The sequence below is a fragment of the Actinia tenebrosa genome, unplaced genomic scaffold (assembly GCF_029948245.1).
Source record: "Actinia tenebrosa isolate PJP-AT-01 unplaced genomic scaffold, QUT_ActTen_1.0 PGA_scaffold13__45_contigs__length_12533684, whole genome shotgun sequence".
NCBI lineage: Eukaryota > Metazoa > Cnidaria > Anthozoa > Actiniaria > Actiniidae > Actinia > Actinia tenebrosa.
Window position 1 is genome coordinate 10,460,992 of NW_028292573.1, and position 13,907 is coordinate 10,474,898.

Genomic DNA, 13,907 nt, shown 5'->3' on the forward strand with positions numbered 1-13,907 from the left:
GCCTTGAATACCATTATGAAAGAAAAATTACGACTCTGACTGCGATTTAAAGTGTTTAAAATAAAAATTATGATGAAAATGACGCAAATATCAGGAATTTCTCAATGTCGTTTCATCAATATATTTAAGTCTAACGCCTCCTATTGTCGCAGGAAAAAAACTCCGTTCTTATCGTGCGATACACCAGCTAGGTAACTAACGATTAATTGCTTGCCACAATCATAGCGGAATATTTATTGAAGCATTGCATGAGCCAAGGGAAAAAATGTTAGTGTATTTATTTCAAAAATTCAACTGCTGGAGAGGATTATTTTAACGATTTTAATGGATTGAAATGTTGAATTAAAAAGTCAACTGTAAAAATGAAAGTGTTAGACGTTAAAATGTAATATCATTTTTATTTGCAAACCCTTTTTTTAGCTTTAATATTGTGAACATTAATTAAAACAAAAGTGGTACATTTGTTTAGAAATAACTAAGAGTGCCCGGGCTTCTTAACCCAAAAACGTATTTTTAAATACTACTGATAGTATGTGAAATCTGTTTTTTTTTACACGAATCAACCAAAGCTGTCGTTTTTCCAAAGAAACGTAACCCAAATCATTCCAAAAATAAATCTTTATAACTTACTTATTTAGCAATAAAGCAATGGGATTCTAATAAAAAAATGCGGTTAGATTTCATTCGCGATAATATCTGGAATTTCACTTTAAACTGAATCCTGGCATTTTTGCTTTGGTGAGAAAACTTTATCAGAAAACTTTATCAGGTTAAAATAACTGAAATGATTTAGTTTTGAGATAATAGGAATCCAAGGTTAACAGTGCATTTATATCATATTAAATTCAATGATAAAATCAAAACCTGTATTGTATTTTTATCTTCTTACAATTTAACTCAAACGTTTTTAAGGAAGTGATGCGATACTTTGAAGTCTAGTAAATCGTCTCCTCGTCCGCATTGTAGTCGTTTTTCCCCCTCCTTTTTCACTTTTCTTTTGGCTTTCTTTTTCGAAGCCTTTACCGAAGAATCTGTGGTGAGCAATTCGTCACTGGTCGAAATACCAAGGTCTTTATTTTTCGGGGTATCTTTGGGTTTCAGAGATTTCGTTTTCGTTGCCTTTAGATCGACTGGACCTTTGGCGGGAAAATCTCCTCTGGTCGTTTTGTCTGGGTAACCATCGTATTTTACATCCGACTGAGGCTTTCCTTTGAATTCTGATGATTTCGAATTGGAGACTTCCCCCCGGCTGTTGGAAGGTTTTTTAGCGGGAGCGCTGTCAGTCAAATCTTTACCGTTTTCAAGGTCTTCCTTCTGGTACATTCCAAGGTCTTTGGCGACTCTGATTTTTGCAGGTTTCTCACTGGGTTGAGCTCGCGAATTGTTTCTGGTAATCACTCCCCATAGATCTAGGCTGGGAGGGGGAACATCGTCACAAGCCTTGTTACTGATACCAAGATCCCTGCCTGGTATTGTTGAAGGATGTTTGGGTGGGATTCGAAATGCTTGAGCAACGGGCCTTGCATCTGGCATGGTTGTTTGCTTTTGTTGAAGAAGTGTTGAAGGCTGTTTGGGTGGGATTTGAAATGCTTGAACAACGGTACTTGCATCTGCCTTGGTTGTTTGCTTTTGCAGCCTTTTGAGAAAAGAATCCCAGAAAAGAAATTTTTCAAAAGCCAAAAATAAATTATTTAGTTCATTGATCCACTTAGAGACTTAATCATAACTTCATATACCTATCAATAGATTCAATAATTGATTTAATTTATTCATTAATCAGTACGTTAATGAGATAATTTTAATTATTGAGCGGCAATTTAAATCCCAGCAAGAGACTAATGTAAAGTACAGAGAATTATTAATCAAATCGCTCACCCAATCACAGTCTTAGCTCCCTTGACCACAGCCCAACCTTGGCGTACTTTGGCATGGATTCGGTCTCGTCTGTTTTTCCACCAAACCTCGACGAATATGACGACAACTGAGATGACGCCTCCTGCAGCCAGAAGCAGATACACGCCAACCATGCTACCAATCTGAATGCGCTGGCTCTCGATCACCTCTGCAATGTATTGTATGACAAAAGATGGTGAGCGTGAGACAACGCAGCGAATGACTAGATGAAGGGCATAAGGTCTCAATATGGACCTGTCATTATTTGTCACCTGGGGGGAGGGGGTGGGGGATATTTGTTGCGACAACATAATTTATTAACTGATCCCCCTTCAACCCCCACCCCCAAGAGGAACTATCTTTTATGAGCCTCCAATAAGTACCAAATAACCCAATTTTACTGGATGGAAAAGTTTTTTAAAACTACTAGTTTTTTTAACTACTTAGACGAACAAGGACAATAATATAACAGTTCATTTAAAATTAGATTATTAGCAGCGAAGCATTTCCTGTTCAAACTTCCAAGGTATGCCACAAACAAAACCCAGTCAAGCCACCTTAAAGACATTTACAGCATATTTGATGATTTTTCCTTGTTAATATCATACTTTTCTCAATCTGTCATTCTATTTCACTTTTACTACACTCTCGCTGATTGGCTAACCTACTAGCGGTCCATTAGTGATAATCAAACATTTTTAAAATGTTTGTGGCGTGACAGTATTGGCGGCGTGACAGTATTGTTACGTGCAGTATATCGACGTGTAGTATTGCCTACCTTCAGATGTGAGCTTCTTGAACTCTGGACACTCGTTACGCTCGTCCCACCATTTTCGTTTCAGGTCTTCAATTTGTCCCAATTCTTGCATTTTCAAGATGGCAATGGAAATGTTGTTGATGTAAGGAAAGTCTTTGGCCATAGCTATGCCGTAACTACTAGAACCTGTCACGTCTTTAGCTGAAAAATAAGTTTTGTTAATTATTAAACGGATGAATGGACTTTATACAGTTGTATTAATACTTGAATTGGTCATTCCAGCACTCAGGAGTTGCATACGACTCACGTGACCCTTCGTGCGTGCTTAGCAAACACTTGCGTGCACTTGGGAAGCACCGGTGGCGTTCGCTGCTAATGCGCCGCCTCTCACCAATGCGGCTCGAGTTCGAGTCCTGCCGATCTCAATGTCGAATGTGAGTAGAGTTGTTTGTTGGTTCTCTCCTGTGCTTCGAGGGTTTTTCTCCGGGTTCTCCGGTTTTCCTCCCTCCTCAAAAATCAATTTCTAAATTCTAATTATATCTTTGGGCTTTCACTTAGTTTGGAGCCTAGCTCTGTTGTGATTGTCCCACGCTGTGATACAACAGCGAAAAGCTTTGTAGATAGATCCATCAGTCCTCAGCAGTGACAACTCCTAACACCATACCGAACATGACGTCATAAACTTGATAATGATAATAATGATGATGATGATGATGATTAAGGGCATAACAAACAAAAGCCTCATTGCTCTTTACAATACTGATGAACAATGTAAAAGACAATAAAACTAATGAAATATATACTGAAATAGACCATGTAAAAATGAAAAATATCTATCAATAAAAAGTTCTAAACGAAGAAAAAAAACAAACAAAGAAACCGCAAGATAGAGAGTTTCCAAAGTTTAGGACCAGCTATAGACACAGCTAAACTTACCAGACATGACGTCACAGGGATTTTGATTGACAAGGTATTCGGCAAAAGGGCTTTCTTCCAAGTAGACATTCCTTTCCTGGTTCCGGACCGCTGCAAATCCTTCGTTCGCCGAGTCCACAAAAGTCTTATCCGTTGACATTTTCTCCCAGAGGAGACGATAGAGACGATAATCAGATGTTTTGAAATATTCATAAAGTGCTGTATCCCTCATGATGTACAGCCGATAGTCGCCCTCCTGTACGTCTTCGAGGTTGTTCACTTGGACATTCGTCTTGGAGCTGGTCAGAAAAGCGGCCAGGTTTGCCGTGTAAGTTGAGACCCAGACAAGGATACAAAACCAGAAGCTTCCAACGACTATACGACCTGAATGCAAGATATTTGTACCATAGTATTAGTCAATATTGATGGTTTTCAACCATTCCCAAGAGAATTAGATAACAAAAGACACGGCGGCCATGTTGGAGGATATAACAAAAGAATTCATTACCAATTCTTTTGTTAAGTTCCTCCAACATGGCCGCCGTGAAAACCATCAATAGATCCCTTGCATTGATTTCCTAGAGGAATTATTCTGGGCAACAAAACAATATGCAGTCTAAGTGCCAGGGGTCTATTATCTTTTCTTTTCTTTCCTTTTTTTAATATTTTATTAAAACTTAGATAATACTATTGTATTTTTCGCCTTTACCACTCACGCAGCTTACTTCCAACATCTTTAGCAACTGAAGTTAGTTATCAAGAAACTTAGGCTAAGCCTAACATATGTGTCAATGGTATTTACCTGATAGCATGCGGGGTGTGGCATCTCCTCCCTGTTGTAACATGGAAGCGAGGCAGAACCAGAGACTGTTAAACCAACTGAACTCGTCCCCGTTCTGTTCGTCATCACACATGCGATGTCCAAAGGGGCTGGAAATGATGAGAGAAATGTTAACATCACTGACACTCTATAGCACCAATACTCCTGTTTCGAGTTGTCTCTTGCACGTTAGCCTCGATATTTGTGCAATATTCACGTATTCTTGTGAAGGTCCGTGGGATTTCAAAGTGTTTGTATTGTTGAAGTTGTGCATTCTTTACTTTGTCGTTGGTATTTGTGAATATTTAGACACTGATAAAAGGCGAATCCTGAGTAAATGAGTCTGCAATCAAGGAGAACAGCTGTAATTTGGAACTCGAAGTAGGTTTATTAGCATTGTTGTAGGAGTTGTATAACGCGTTGCATCATTGGGCTGTTTTTCTATTTTACTTGCTGATAGTGAAACGTGATAGTAAACCTTAATTGTCGTGTTAAGCGTACCTCAAAATAGCCTCATCGCGTCTCTACGACTCCGAAAAGGCGAATATGTTTAGAGCCAAAGAATACATGATGCAATCAAAGTAAAGTCGATCTTCATGGTTACCTGAAATAATTGACCAACGTCAAGATAGCTGTGACGACAAACCACGTGACAAGAGTCATGACCCACACGAGGATAGTGTAGGGAGTCATGAAACCTGTGATATCAAAATCATTGACCGTTGGTCTTTGCATGACCAAATCCATAGAGATGTACATGAATGGTTTGCTGAAGCCCATGTACTGCAGTCGCTCTGAGTTGATGGTCAGAGGCATTGAAGACATGTCTGCATTCTATTGGAGATAATAAGAACAATGTCAAAACGTTAGAGTGCTTACCATATATCCGTGAAAAAGTTTGTAAGGAATTGCACAAATTTACGCAAATAACTAGTAAGTTCAGCAGACCTCAGTAGACTGTAGACCTACAAAACTTCGCACTAATTTGTACGATTTTGTTAGTTAACTTTTTCATGGATATATGGTATGCACTCAACCAAAAATGGTCAAAATTAGAATGTCTACAAGCTTTATGCATGTGCTAGATTTTTTCAGGGTTATTAATATCCTTTTTTTCCTACACAAGTCTTCTCCCTTTTCCTCCAATTCCCTCCAACCTCCAACCCAATCTGCACCCACCTTAATCTTCATATATCCCCAATGTTCCAAGGAATGTTACTTAGATTGCACTAGTGTTTCCCTTACCCCTTTAAATACTTCTCCAATGACTCCACTTAAAGAACCGTCCGGATTCGTACCGCTGTATTTACCATCAGGACTCAAATAAAACTCGTACTGGAATTTGAGTATATCTGCAATCCCCTTGATCAGGTCGATGCTGAACCCCACAAACTCCTTGGTGTTTGTTTGCTTATTAACTTCAGTCATAACGAAGGGAGGATCCTGAGAGAAACATACCAAAGCATTACGTTAGCTTAATGTCTAGCATAAAGAGTCGTAAACGATCCGTCAAATTCATTGTAGTACTGTAGCCATACCGCATGTGTACCGTAGCCGTAACTACGCGGAGAGGAAACACCTGCTTTCAATCTCTGATCAAAAATCTCAAAATTAAACAAGTCCCAAGGCTAAAAGGAACATAGATTACCTCAACGAGGGCTATTTTTAACTTTCTTTGTAGCTGGCTCAAAGGTACAACTGTAACGAAAGGTTTGTTTTTCTGGGGAGGTGACGTCATTGTAAGTTTTGCCGTCTCGCTCCATTCTCCTATCTGCCGAGAGAACAAAATCTTTCATTTTCCTTCTCATTTGCCTTTCCGACGTTCAATAATACAAAGGACTATGGGATGAAATTTGGACAAAGCCCAGTAATTTCCACTGGCCCCACAAACTTTTCAATAGACCTTGTTAGCTTCGTATGCAAATATTTCCCATTCCCTTAAGAACTGTTCTTTTATGGCGAACATGTTAAAATATTTACACATGAAAGAATCAACTCCCAAGAGTGGCATCACGTGGTTTGAAATGTGCACAACAAACAACAAAGCTGAAAAGGTCTACTTATCGATCAATTTCTTTTCACCTTTGTAAAGATCCCTCCTCTCAGGTTCATGACGTCTACCACTGCATTTCTACGGTGACCGCCATTGTCAAACTGAATCACTCCAGTCGCCCCTGTAGTAGTCACCTAAACAACGTTACCGTTTACGTTAAGTCCTTGCTTGGTATCAAAAATTAAGCAGAATAATCTCATTACACGCAAAAACTGCCCGTCATGTGTTATCATCCAGAGAATACGCTCATGTTCCGGCCTCTAAAGATCCTCCATCGACTATGACAATTACCGAAAGAAAGATGAATAAGAGGAATGCATGTACCTTTTTAATGTAGTTCAAGAGTTCAGGTCCATTTAGGAATTTGACTATGTTACTTCCAGTACTCAGGGTTTGCCATCTGTTGGCCACGAGCATGTTGTGGAGTGCATGAGCATAGGACACTACCGCATCAAAAACCAGGAAGGATGAAAACTAGGACAAAACGAGAAAATAAAGTAAAATGAAGGAATTATAGGTAGGTAGGTGGGTAGGTGGGTAGGTGGATAGGTGTGTAGTGTGGGCCTAGGTGGGTAGTGTGGGTAGGTGGGTAGATGGATAGGTGGGTAGGTGGATAGTGTGGGTAGGTGGGTAGGTTGGTAGGTGGGTAGGTGGGTAGTGTGGGAAGGTGGGTAGGTAGGTAGGTGGGTAGGTAGGTAGGTAGGTAGGTAGGTAGGTAGGTAGGTAGGTAGGTAGGTAGGTAGGTAGGTAGGTAGGTAGGTAAATATATAGGGAGGCTGTAAGGAGTAGGGGAAGAGAAAACGGAGGAAAAAGGGAGTAGGAAGGTAGGTGGGTAGTTCATAGCATAGGTAGGCAGGGAAGAGGAGAGGAAGGTGGGAAGAGAGGGAGAAGGAGGAGGAAGGAAGGGAGTAGGTAGGTAGGATGGCATGTAAGTAAGTAGGTGGAAAGTGAAGCAAGGAGAAGAAGAGAGTTGGGAGAAGGAAGAGAGAATAATACAGCTGGAATAGTTGGAACAGAAACAGGAAATTATGAACTCAGGGAAGAAGGGAGGTACGTAGGAAGGTAATGTAGAAGCAAGGAGCTGGGATATTTAATATACTTACCCTGGTAGTAGAGATATTGGTGGATAATGCTGCCATTAGCGCTGTTGTTTTTGGATTTACGACAACACGCGGTGCAAATCCAATAACGATCTGAGAAAGCTCTGTCGTAAGCTCAAAGGAAGTGATCTTTTCACAGATAGAAAGAAAGGGGGTTATATATATTAAGCATATTAACTATGGATTTAGGTATACGACGCTTTGCACACTCACAACCAACACACGTGGGATTCTCTCCAAGAATCTTGATACTGACCAACTGAAATACTCCAGTTTCGAGTTCTTAGCTGCTCAGGGTTAGCCTCGATTTTGTATAGAATATTTACGTGTTCCAGTGTAGGTTCATTGAATTTCAAAATGTTTGAACAGTTGAAGCTGTGTATTCTTTACCTTACCGTTACATTTTGTGAAAATTCTGACGCCGAAATGAGGCTCACCCTGAGGGAATGAGTTCACATCGGTATCGTGCGAATAGTCACCTTCAAAGTCTCCTGCGCCATCTTGAAACATAACCGTACCTGGGCAACGAAGCGAAAAGGGCGTAGACCTTACAACGATAGAGACGTGAATAATTGGCCAAGGTGTTTAAAAAGTCAATGCAGAGACACGGTTAGTTTTCAAGATGGCGCAAGAAATTGTGAAGGGGACTATTCAAAAATAGTCTATTGTTTTATTTATTCTATTTTATTGTATTGTATGTTGTAAATATAGAATGTAGTCGTAGTGTGTGTGGAGCAAACCTCGCGGAACAGCCCCGTATGGGGAGTGATGGTTGTAAAATATAAGTTATATAAGTTTCTTAAGCCAATAAACTATCTACTCACAGGGTCGGCCAGCAACCACCGATGGGACCTGTGTTTCTTAATCGACAGTAATGGATGGACCTGCAAACAAACCGACAACGTTACACATGATGCGAAACGAAATCCATTGAGCTTGTTCGACGTACTGCTTTCCCTACTTCGGGAATAAGGTTTGCATTCACGACAATGTATCTCCTTAGTGTTACTGACCAATACAGAAATATTACTCAATGGAATGTCACGTGTGTCCTACTCACATTCCATGGGAGTTTGACGTTTAAATCGACAGTCAAAGACAGGCAGCGAGCACATCACTTGCAACAAATAGGCATAAAACCGATGGAATGATCTATGTATAAGAAAAAATATATATTTTCCTACCTTACTTATAATCCTCTGCACTAGAGAAGCATCAGAGAACAGCGCTATAGCTTCTGCAGAATCCATAGACAGAGAGCCGAGTTTATTTCCAGTGGTTTCGTTCAGAATTCCAGTTTGATCCAAAACCATTTCTAACACATGGCAATGGACGTTGGAGGGGAGACTGGACACGAAAAGAGAAGCGTCATCTCGCCACTGAACTGAAGTGAGAAAAAAATCACATTAGTAATTATTTTAAATAAAAGTTTCATTCATTCAACCAAATAAGGCAGCCCTGCAATAGGCCATTTCACGGATCCCGTTACTCAACCTCAGCCTTGTCAGCGTGTAATTATTGTTTAGAATTTGACTACAGTCCGCAGTAATGAAAGGAATTTACACATCAACGAACAATTGAAACACTTAAAAATTTCACAGGTTGTAGGCAATTTCTAAAGAATATATTACACGCTGACGAGGCTGAGGTTGAGCCGCGGGATCCGTGAAATGGTCTATTGAATAAGATAGCAACCAAAAGACAACACGAGAGGAAACGTCCGCGCATGCAAATTATCCTAGAGGGAAAAGAGATGCGTCATCTCGCCATCCAACTGAAGAAAAGTAAATAATACAGCAATAAAAGAAAAAACGAGAGGAAACATCTGCGCATGTTTATAGTCTGTATGCAAATTAGCCTCGAGTTAAAAGAGATGCCTCACAGTTCAAAGTGCTATTCTATCTATCTGACTCCCCCTCCGCTCTTTATTCTAATTCATTTTAGGAAGTATAAGTGCTTCTTTGTCCCTATATGATTTTATTATTAGTATATGTAATAGGACTCCATTCTGTCCAATTAAGAAATAATTGGACGCGGAAAATTCCGAGGACTTCCAAAATTGGATGAGGCCGTAGGCCGAGTCCAATTTGGCAGTCAGAGGAATTTTTTGAGTCTAATTATATTTCTTGATTGGGGAGCATGAAATCCCATTACCTATTAATTATATAGCTGCCTAATTAATCCCATATCAACAAGACCTGTCCAATTAAGAAAATAATTGGACATTTACCTATATGGGATTAATGAGAAGCTGTATGATAATAATAATAATTATTATTATCATTATTATCATTATTATCATTACTCACCATCGTAAAGAACCATTATATTTGTCCACGAATACTTGGTTATCAAATCAATCATGGCGGTGTGGGAACTGGACACCATATTAACACCATAACCACTAAATGATTGGTTTAGAGGTGTTGCTCTTGATGGACGGGTGCTTAGCAACGGAGTCTGAAGTATAAAGCTCAAAGCATCATGGGATTCCGTGGGTTTAGAGTCCATAATCAAGGAAGATATCTTGTATTGGGAAATATTCCAAGCTACAAAAATGAAAACAATTAATTATAAGTGAATTCTTGGCTTTATATGAAAACTTTAAGACCTGACGTGCAGTGGAGTAAAAAAGAAGAAAAAAGAAAAAACAAGAAAAATCTATAATTTGTTACTCACCCACACTGAAGGGGTTTTGGCGAGGAGATGTTGTGTCGGCCAGATGCAGTGTTGTGCTGGGAAGGAGAGAAGAATCGAGATTGACTTGGTTGATGGCAGATAAGACAGCCTGCTTCTGTTGAGACGCCATGTTGGAGGAAAAGAATGCTGAAAGAACCAAAAATACATGTAAACTTATCAATGATGCTGGAGGGAAAGATAGGAGGAAATACATGGAATGAAGGACGGGAAGGAGGAAGACTCTTGTTTTTAAAGGAGGAAGGGAGGGAAGGAAGGAGGGAAGGAGGGAAGGAGGGACGGAGGGAAGGAGGGAAGGAGGGAAGGAGGGAAGGAGGGAAGGAGGGAAGGAGGGAAGGAGGGAAGGAGGGAAGGAAGGAAGGAAGGAAGGAAGGAGGGAAGAAGGGAAGAAGGAAGGAAGGAAGGAAGGAAATGATTTTCAATGATTTTCATTTAAAATTCTCAAAGAATATTGTACTTACAAATGTAGACATCACTTGGAATTGAGAAGGATGCAAGAGACGTCGATAAACACACCGCTAACGAAACAAGAAACACCACTACCATAATGAGGTACTAGAGTGGGGCACTGTCCTCCACAAAGATAACTCAAAATATCTGAAAAATAAAGCCTAGCTTTTACTTGCGACGGAATAGGATCAAAGTCAATGCATGGCTAACTCAATTGGAATTTATGTATTCCTTTATGTGTAGCCACGAGACGAGATTGCATTTTCGACCACATTTAAACATGCACCGATTGCCTTAACTTTATTGGTCAGGGAGACGGTTTTCACTTGGCTGTCATGACTTGAAGCCCAAGTGCTGTCGCATGCAAGGAGATTTAAACATTTCTCGCTCAGCTTGCACTGTCGTAATGCTTTTGCTGCTTGAAATTCAGTCCGAGGAAAATTGCAAAATCATAAAAGCCACGAGTCATGTAAAAGTGGACCTAGTATTCAATGATGTTCAGTGAGAATATTTGCTACAATTCTTATTCAAATAGAATATAATGACAGAAAGGATATCCCATAGTCACTAGCTTGTGCAGGAGCTCGAGGAAAACTCCGTACGCCTGAAAAAATGTTATGCATTTGTCTGTCATAAACAGTTGAAATGAAAAAAGAAAGAAAATTAAGGATATATAAACTATAGACCGAGCCGTTCAAAAATCTCCAATTTCAGTTTCAAAATTTGAATTTGTTTGCGCCCTACGAGAACTAAAAACAAAATTAGACCTACAAAAGTTCCGTTAGCTTGGTTTGTTGAGAGAGATTTCTTTTCGTATTCAAGCAGTGAGCGCCAAAAACTATTTTCTTAAAGAAAGGCTGTTGTACAAGGCTAAAATCTTGTTATTCAGAAAATTGTTTGGAAGTGGAGATGAAAGTAGAATCAAAGTGTTAACCCAAAGCAGAAATTTTATTCGAAAATGAGGTTTAGGCCTTCATTTGCTTATTTCCCATATATTTTCTATAAAAAAGCCTGACAAAGCAACATTCTAACACAAATGCAACAAAACATCTTTGTACAATTGAAAATACCGCTTCAAACAGGCATTTTATCAAAGTACATCAGTTTCTAACAGTTTAAAAAAGCTTTTGAGTGTCAACCTAAAACGAAAATTGGGATCAAAACTCATACGAAAGTCTAGTTTTTGTAGCTTTTTGCCATTATTGCTCATTATTGAAAAAAAATCCTCTTAATAAGCAGCTGTTTGGGGTTTTAGGGATATAAGATAACAGGCAAAATATTTTTAGAGCTAAGAGAGTTAACTAGCTATTCTAAATTAGTTTTAAGCCGGTATAATCGAAAACCAGCGTGTTAAAGAACTGACAAACGGTCCAATATCTTTTGAATCAAATGTTGGGACAGTTTGTTGATAGTGTTAGAAAATTATTTGACGTTGGATGAATGTTGGACTCCGGTGTCTGTCATGCCATTTTTCCACGACCCACCAAAACGTGCCAATAATGTTGGGTAAAATATTGGACTGTTTGTTTGAGCCATTAGGAAGAAGTTTCTTGGTACGTTTAGGAACAAGAGACTAATAATTGGCATCTGAATCGTTGGGATAAGGAGTTACTAAGGCTCATTATAGGGCTGGAGTGTACAACAATTCGAGTGACATATAAAACTACCTAACGAAACGCTTAAAAATCAAACATAAAAAGTAGATAGAGTTATCTCATAGGTATATTTGAAATTTAAGCATTTTAATGCCTTGATTTAGCAGATCGTATGGGAGAAAAGAACTTGAAAAGAATCCAGTTTGAAGTGTCTAATATTTTTATTATGTATTAAACTTTCTTTAGCGTATTACCAAATTTTTATATTTAAAGAATTAAGTTTATTAACATTAAACGGTGGGTAATATATATAAACTAGAAATAATTCCCTAAAATATACACATACAAACAACAGAATTTAATTTACTTACTTGATTTTATGAGCTAATCCAGGCAAAGTTTGATAAAGTTATCCTCGTAGCGACAGTAAACCAATTCGCTAGCTTTGCATTTCAATTATGCCGATTAACAGCCTGAAGTCTCCACTTGTTTTGATCTAGAATCAAATTCAGAGTTTTAAACCCTAGAAACGGTCATTTATTCCGTTTCAAAACTATTCCCTTGACTAAGACAAGAGTCTTATCCACTATAAGGTGTGATAATGTAACCAATTCTTCTTGGGAGTAATTCACCTAAAATCTAACTCATTAACGCTAACAACATTAACAAACACCGACTAGAAGACCATCACGGCAGGTGTACAACGCTCAAAATATGCATTTTACTTCCCGCGGCTTCCTTTCAATGATAATTGCTTTTATGAAAAGTTCAAGTTTATGAGATTTAGTCTTTCGGAATATTTATTATAGATTCTGTTTATATATTTATGGATAGTAAACTTGGGTTACTCGAATTTTAACCGCTTTTAGCTCATTATTTTTTCCCGTGAAAGCCAATAAGCCATTAATACGAGGCTTTCCTCTTCGTTTTTTTCTTAGCTATGTTTTTCAATTTTCTTTTTTCTCTCACGCGTCGGCTCTCATTCTCTCATACCTCGTATTTTTTCTAGCTGTTTTTGTTCATTCGATCTTCTCTTTTCTCCTTGTTCGTTTTTCCTTTTCCTTTGAATCTTTCCAGGTTTTCTTTGTCTTCTTTGCGTTCTATTTTTCTAATTAAACTTACAGGCGCAATTTCAAAACTTTTCTATGTTTTTAAATCACCTTTTGTCCCTACAAACAACTCTACAGCCAGGGCGACAAGAACATTGTTTCATTACGTGTTTGCACCTATGATGGTATATGTGGGCGAAGATCGGTCTCGGTATTTGTTGAACATCTTTCATCTCTGTAGCGACGTTTAAATGGAAAATAGTATTAAAAAAATAAAAAAAAGCGGTCCTTAATTTTTGTCTGTTTGGGGGAGATTCATTGTTCTCAACCCTACACTCACCAAACACACCACACACATTTCAAAAGGACCCCGAGTGAAGAATCAACTAGAAAACGAAGAACTCCAAGTTCTTGCTTCAAGCATACCCTCAAGATTTTACAGTCCTTCCACTAGTTTTTCTGACTCACAGAATCTCTAGACACATTTCAAAAGACAGGCAAGGACGAAACTGTGTGAAGTCGCCAACTTTTTAGAGTCAAAGACAAAATAAGAGGTCGTTTTATCTAAAAAAAAACAC

The 13,907-nt window shown here is 38.7% G+C and overlaps 1 protein-coding gene across 1 annotated transcript; it reads right to left on the reverse strand.

The window, feature by feature from the left end:
• Positions 1-378: 378 nt before the first annotated feature.
• LOC116292150 (glutamate receptor 2) lies at positions 379-12,741 on the reverse strand. The gene is made up of 17 exons (XM_031699411.2): positions 12,652-12,741; positions 10,697-10,832; positions 10,218-10,364; positions 9,848-10,087; positions 8,723-8,922; positions 8,363-8,422; positions 7,542-7,667; positions 6,763-6,912; positions 6,468-6,572; positions 6,034-6,156; positions 5,631-5,828; positions 4,990-5,219; positions 4,368-4,495; positions 3,587-3,949; positions 2,672-2,851; positions 1,876-2,062; positions 379-1,636 (listed from the first exon to the last, which is right to left on the reverse strand). Exons 2-17 carry the CDS (start codon positions 10,779-10,781, stop codon positions 898-900), a joined length of 3,261 nt encoding a protein of 1,086 aa, XP_031555271.2. The 5' UTR covers positions 10,782-10,832; positions 12,652-12,741; the 3' UTR covers positions 379-897.
• Positions 12,742-13,907: the final 1,166 nt, after the last annotated feature.

Bases quoted from the DNA above. Each gene is read 5' to 3' on its own strand.
- LOC116292150 (XM_031699411.2), bottom strand. From the start codon at position 10,781: ATGGTAGTGGTGTTTCTTGTTTCGTTAGCGGTGTGTTTATCGACGTCT. The intron at 6,913-7,541 runs GTAAGTATATTA...GTTTTGTCCTAG, and splicing joins CCAATATCTCTACTACCAGG to TTTTCATCCTTCCTGGTTTT. The intron at 4,496-4,989 runs GTAACCATGAAG...CATCATTTCCAG, and splicing joins ACGTTGGTCAATTATTTCAG to CCCCTTTGGACATCGCATGT.